This window comes from Microcebus murinus, chromosome X (genome assembly GCF_040939455.1).
Source record: "Microcebus murinus isolate Inina chromosome X, M.murinus_Inina_mat1.0, whole genome shotgun sequence".
In the NCBI taxonomy this organism is placed as follows: Eukaryota; Metazoa; Chordata; class Mammalia; order Primates; family Cheirogaleidae; genus Microcebus; species Microcebus murinus.
In genome coordinates, this window is record NC_134136.1 from 98,609,675 (window position 1) to 98,616,552 (window position 6,878).

General features: G+C 42.2%; 2 protein-coding genes across 2 annotated transcripts; both read left to right on the forward strand.

Annotated features, from left to right (window-relative positions):
* The first annotated feature begins 3,879 nt into the window (after window positions 1-3,879).
* On the forward strand, window positions 3,880-4,363 carry LOC142865836 (uncharacterized). The gene is made up of 2 exons (XM_075999222.1): window positions 3,880-4,019; window positions 4,313-4,363. The coding sequence occupies exon 1, from the start codon at window positions 3,880-3,882 to the stop codon at window positions 3,967-3,969; it is 90 nt and encodes a 29-aa protein (XP_075855337.1). The 3' UTR covers window positions 3,970-4,019; window positions 4,313-4,363.
* Window positions 3,887-6,878, forward strand: SAT1 (spermidine/spermine N1-acetyltransferase 1). The gene is made up of 6 exons (XM_012784602.3): window positions 3,887-4,019; window positions 4,313-4,364; window positions 4,455-4,538; window positions 5,997-6,098; window positions 6,187-6,227; window positions 6,360-6,878. Exons 1-6 carry the CDS (start codon window positions 3,954-3,956, stop codon window positions 6,528-6,530), a joined length of 516 nt encoding a protein of 171 aa, XP_012640056.1. The 5' UTR covers window positions 3,887-3,953; the 3' UTR covers window positions 6,531-6,878.

Below are 6,878 nucleotides of genomic sequence, written 5' to 3' on the forward strand. Positions count from 1 at the left end.
AGCCACTAAGTTTGTGGTAATTTGTTATGTGGCAGTAGATAACTAATACAAAAGAGATAGCATAAGACAGCTTGCTTTCAAATAACTGACTTCTGGTGGCATGGTCCAAGTGAAATAGTAGAAAGATTGGATGTTCGAGACCAGCCTGAGCTAAGAGCGAGACCCCATCTCTACAAAAAAATAGAAAAATTAGCCAGGCATGGTGGTGTGTGCCTGTCCCAGCCACTTGGGAGGCTGAGACAGGAGGATTGCTTGAGCCCAGGATTTTGAGGTTGCAATAAGCTAAGATGACACCACTGCACTCTAGCCAGGGTGACAGAGTGAGACCATGTATCAAAAAAAAAAAAAAAAAAGAACCTTTTGGGCCTTGACCTTTGTGGAACCTTGAAATAACAAGTGTTCATGGTGGAGGACAATGGCCCTTGGGCCAATAAAACCAGTCTTAAGTCATAAACATTCATTGCTCTAGTTTTGATGTCCTAGCTTTGACAATTTTATAACCTTTGTGAGCCTCAGGTTTTCTCAAGTGTAAAGATGGAGCTACCATTAGCTACCTGACAAGATAGTTGTAAGCATCAAATGAAACAATGAATGCTAAACACCTAGGATGGTGCCCTGGCCATTTCTTTTTTTTTTTTTTTTTTTTTTTTTTTTTTTTTATTTTTTTTTTTTACTTCTTTACCTCCAAGGTTCTGCTTGACAGCCATTTCTCTTCCTCCTGCTCTCCCCCTACTTGGTTATAGAGATTCTCTTTCTTTCTTACAAAGATTACATTCTAGGCGGGCGTGGTGGCTCACGCCTGTAATCCTAGCACTTTGGGAGGCTGAGGCGGGCGGATTGCTCAAGGTCAGGAGTTCGAAACCAGCCTGAGCAAGAGCAAGACCCCGTCTCTACTATAAATAGAAAGAAATTAATTGGCCAACTAATATATATATATATAAAAATTAGCCGGGTATGGTGGCACATGCCTGTAGTCCCAGCTACTCGGGAGGCTGAGGCAGCAGGATTGCTTGAGCCCAGGAGTTTGAGGTTGCTGTGAGCTAGGCTGATGCCACGGCACTCACTCTAGCCTGGGCAACAAGTGAGACTCTGTCTCAAAAAAAAAAAAAAAAGATTACATTCTGCTGTAGGGAACCACACATACACATCTCTAAAATTAAACTGTATACCTGAGGACTGGTTTTAAAACTTGGTCATCCTTTATAATCTCCAAGTACCTAGAAGGAGGAGACTCAATAAATACTTGTTTATTTGTTGACTCATTAACCAAATAAAAGTTTTCCAAATGCTAGGCAGTTCATCTCCTTTTTATGTTGTTTTAAATACAAATTCTAGTATCAGGAGTGGGTAATATTGGCCATCATTGTGTCTGTCTACTCACGACAATAGAAAAGCATAATTTGATTCATTGCCATGAAGAAAATTCAAATTTCTTAGGGTTCTGGGCTTCTATACATGCACAAACACAATCACAATGGGCTTTTTGTTAGCCATCTGTTTTTCAGAATGGGTTTTTCTTGTCCTAAGGGCAAAGCATAAGAGCATAAAAATTATACTGGAAAAGCAAAATAAATAGAAACAATTATGATACATTTTAATAAAACAATCACTGTTCTAAAAAATTAAGCAACCCAAACAAAATATGGCTTTGTCTTTTTCTCACGTAAGCAGCTATCATCAGCGCTTAGACAAGGACAGCTAATATACTGTTACCAGTAAATTTGTAACAAGCTCTCCTAAGTCCTCTGATATTTTAGAAAGAAGAAGAGAAAGAAAGGGTCTTCTAGTCATCCATGAGGGCTAGCCAGTGGTGTCAGGAAAGACACTGCTCAGTAACTTAGGCAGTTGAGAATCAATGCTATTTTCAAAGATCTCTGAGACAGGCTGGGCACAGTGTCTCACGCCTGTAATCCCAAAATTCTGGGAGGCTAAGGTGGGAGGATTGCTTAGGCCAGGAGTTCAGAGCAGCCTGAGCAAAAGTGAGATCCCATCTCTACTAAAAATACAAAAAATATTAGCTGGGCATCTTTGTATGCATTTGTAGTCCCAGCTACTCAGCAGGCTGAGGCAGGAGGATCTCTTGAGCCCAGGAGTTTGAAGTTGCTGTGAGCTGTGATAATGCCACTGCACTTTAGCGGGTCTGTCTCAAAAAAGAAAAAAATCTTTGATGAAGAGAGTTCAGTTTCATAAACTCCCACAGTGAGTCACTATGTGGACAATCCCCAGAGGGTGGAAAGGGTAACAGAATGTACTTCTGCTTTCTTTTCTACATACAGGATATTGCTAGCAAAGGCAGAGAATCACTTCCTCAATGTTAGGATCGGTCATTTAGTGACAGTCCAACCCCTCATTCCACAGACTGAGGACACTGCAGGCCCCTTTTATGCTTTGTATCACTGAGAAAAATCATCCTTTAACTCATCTCAAAACCCAGGAAGGGCTGTCAAAGCAGGGCCTTCAGCAGAGTCTGTCTGGGAAAATGGGTCGTAAAAGAAAAGTCATTCCACAGAGGCTTGAATACTTGTTCCAGTGGGTACAATCCAAGAGTAACTATACTCTGATCCAACTGTTCCCGAACACCTTGGTCTCAGGACATTTAAAAATTATTGAGGAATCCTAAGAGCTTTCCTTCAAAAATTCTATAAAACATATGAATACACTTAGGTTTTGGACTGGCTCATAGCAAAAAAAACACACACACACACATACACACACTCATTCTTTTAGTCACCAGAGTGATGATGTCATCATACATCCGGTAAATTCATAATTATTTGGGAAAAAAAAGCTTAAGGAAATGAAAGCTTCCAAACCTCAAAATCTATAAGCAGTGAACCAAATCCTTCCAGAATTTTAATATTAAAAAAAGAATTTTACGATGAATTAAAGACACATTTAGCTGAGCAAAACTGAGAAAGTTTGACAAAAGCAGATCTTTACTAAAGGAAATTATGAAGAATGTACCTCAGGGAGAAGGAACGTGCTTCCAAGAGGAAAATAAGAGATTTAAGAAGGAATCAGGAGGTTAAAAAGTAAGAAAAAAAGGAAGGTTAAAAAAAAAATAAGAAAGAAAAAATAAATAAAATAAAAATAGAAAAAAAAAGCATTTGTTAACTCTAAATATTATAAGTCTATTATTGAGGAATCTAAATCTCTTACCTTGGGAAATTCTAGAAAACACAAGAATATACAAGCACACATTCCTTTAGTCATCAGAGCGATGACATCATCACATACCAGGTCACCTCTGGAAAATTTCAGTGAGAGCGGTAAAAGGCAAATGACGTCTCTCACTATTATTACAAAACTAGTTTTGCAACAGACGCTCTGAAAGGATCTTGGGATCCCTAGGGTCTCCCGGACCACACTTTGAGAACCACTCCTCTAATCCTTCTCCCATCTCCTAAAGGTGGGCTTCCTTAGTTTGTGTGCTTCCCTGACGGGCTAAGGAGGAAACAACAAGGTCAGGGGCCACAGAGGGAATTCCCCTCTCACTTTTGCAAAGGTTACCAGGGGACGCCCCGGCTCCTGGGTCGGGTTTCCGGGAAGGTTCCGCCAGGCGCCGCTAGAGAGCGTCACTAGAGAACGCCACCGCGCGCCACACCGCGCCGGCTCGTGCCCTCCGGGTTCACACGCGAGCCCGGATGAGAGAATGGTGCCGGGAGGAGGGGGCGGTGCGCCGCGGGGCCGCCGCCTCATTGGACGAGAGGCCGCCGCCTCACGGCCGGGGCGGGGCTTCTTCGCGCTAAAAAGGCGGGCGCGCAACTGCCAGAGTGCGCAGCTCTTAATTGCAGCTCTTGAAGATTTTTGTGTCACTTCCCGAGGTTCGCCGGGTCATGGTGCCGGCCTGACTCAGAAGAGGACGCTCCCAGGAAACGAATGAGGAACCACCTCCTCCTACTGTTCAAGTACAGGGGCTTGGTCCGCAAAGGGAAGAAAAGCAAAAGACGAAAATGGCTAAATTCGTGATCCGCCCGGCCACCGCCGCCGATTGCAGTGACATACTGCGGCTGATCAAGGTAGCGGAAGGCCTGAGTTCCTCCGGGGGCGGGGGCACGGGGGGGGTGGGGGGTGGCTCTGTTTCCCGGGGAGTCCGTGTCTTCGGGTCTGAGCTGGTGCGAACGAAAGCATAGCCAGTTCCCCTTTCTCCACCCGCTTCCCGTAATTCTAGCCCCGGGCTGCTCGGTGTTGGGCTGGACTCTGGCGCCGCCCCGCCCCGCCCCGCCCCATTCCCACCCTCTGAGCTGGCCTGGCTAGGGCCTTATTTTGTTTTCTGCTTCTTTCTTTCTCTCCTTTATGTGCATCTCCCCAGGAACTGGCTAAATATGAATACATGGAAGAACAAGTAATATTAACTGAAAAAGGTAACGCTACAGTGATGGGGTGGGGGACAAATGTTCGGTGCCTGCCATCCTCACCAAGGCCAACACTGTTGCTGCTGCCCCTTCTTGCAGATCTGTTAGAGGATGGTTTTGGAGAGCACCCCTTCTACCACTGCCTGGTTGCAGAAGTGCCCAAAGAGCACTGGACTCCGGAAGGTAACCCCTCTCCCCTTCAGAAGCCAGAGAGACCGAGTGTTGTGTAAAACGTGATGTCTGCTCTGTAGCACCACTGACTACACAGGTTACTGAGAAGTTGGACAGAAATAATAGCAAGTGTTCAAAATAATAAGGGAAAAAATAGATATGGTGCACTTAATAGGACGGGTTAAAAGAGCTGTTTAAGTAAGTATCAGAGTGCTGTGGAGATGCTGAAGAGTTAGAGCTGTTTAAGTAAGTATCAGAATGCTGTGGAGACCCTGGAAAGTTAGGTATGATGTCATTTGTTGTAATTCAGTTTCATAAAATGGTTCTTGTTTGACCCTAACGTAACCGTTTTTGTAATTGTGTTAAATCACATTTTTTTCTTTAATTTGTCCCAATCTTCAGGTTACAGTCTCTAGCTTCGCCATGTACATGGCCCTTCCGTGTACATGGATGGGCGGGGAGGTAACTAAAAGATCCTTTACACAATAAAGTAGATGATCATGATAAATGAGGTAAGGTCCTATTATCACACAGTTAAAACACGGTAGATCAGAAACTTCACTATACTCGCTTCCTGTCTGTTTGCAAAGGAATAGAAAATGGCTAGAAAGTTTAATTTGAAACCTTTGCCTTCATTTGGAATTGTAGAGGGAGTCGGATGTTTTTTTGCTTTTTTTTTTTTTTTTTTTTTTTTTGCTGGTCCCTGGTGACTGGTCAGAAGACAGAGCTAAAAGGGGAAGTAGTTTTGGTGGGTGCTTTAAGGGTTTTTTTGTTTTGTTTTGTTTTGTTTTTGACGTCTGTTCCCCAAGCTAGAAGAAATGAGCAGAAAACATTTTAAGAGATGAGGTACTTTTTAGAGGTATGTGGATGTTACATAATCCCTGTTTCTGGGTAATGCTGCTGCTTCTGGCTTTAAAACTGGGGAGAGCAAATTAAAAATAAAAATGTGTAAATTGGAAGGCAAGTTCTGAAATTAAACCTTGTACTTTGGCCTGATATTCTGACATTAAGGAAGCAAGAGTTTGTAAACTACAAATATTTACTATTCTGAACTGCCGTGTAAACTTGACTGAATTCCCAAGTCAACATACCGGTGTATCAATAGGATGTGAATAATGTGTGTGTTTAGTTTAAGACCATAGCAGTTTTGCTCTGGCAAGTAATGGAAACATTCTCACTTCTGAGTGTGAGATCCAGCTGACCACAGAGTGGCCAGTCCACCGTTGTAGCTTAACTTCACTTAGCTCGAATGTGTGCTTTTTGCAAATACATGTTCTGAGAACGGTGACATGGTCCAACAGTGGCCTGGACTGCACTCACATAAAAATCAGGAGACAGTCCAGTTCAGTGGCTACTTATTTCTATAGTACATGCATGTATATTTTTTGAAACCTGTGATAGGCTTCTGATTCTGCAGCTACAACTTTTACGGATTTTTTTTCTTTGCATCTCATGATACTCTTCTTACAGGACACAGCATTGTTGGTTTTGCCATGTACTATTTTACCTATGACCCATGGATTGGCAAGTTGTTGTATCTTGAGGACTTCTTCGTGATGAGTGATTATAGAGGTATGGTTGTGTTGTCGGGGGAAGGTCTGAAGAGAAATCCGTGCTGTAAGTCCTTACAATGACTTTTTAAATTGTATTTTTCTTTTAGGCTTTGGCATAGGATCGGAAATTCTGAAGAATCTAAGCCAAGTATGTCTTTCTTAGTTTTTGGTTTTTGAATTTGTGAGGGTTACTGGATTATTTTAAAGATTAAATCAAAATTGGGTCTTGGAAAGTGGGTGAAATGTCACTGAGTTTGTGTTTTACTCTCCTTTATAATAGGTTGCAATGAAGCGTCGCTGCAGCAGCATGCACTTCTTGGTAGCAGAATGGAATGAACCATCTATCAACTTCTACAAAAGAAGAGGTGCTTCTGATCTGTCCAGCGAGGAAGGATGGAGACTCTTCAAGATCGACAAGGAGTACTTGTTAAAAATGGCAGCAGAGGAGTGAGGATTGGGGGTGTAGATGATAACAACATCCATTCTATTTTAGAATAAATTCTCAACTTATCTTGCTTTCTATCCTATTTGTAGTGAAATATAGAACAAGCACCCATTCCAAAGCTTTATTACCAGTGGCGTTGTTGCATGTTTGAAATTTGGTCTGTTTAAAATGGCAATCTTGTATACGGTTTGGAGTCAGATTTCTCCTTGAATATCTTGATAAACAACAGGTGGTGTGATCTTAATATGTATGAAAAACTTCATTCTTGTGAGTCATTTAAATGTGTACAATGTACACACTGGTACTTAGAGTTTCTGTTTTGATTCTTTTTTAATAAACTACTCTTTGATTTAA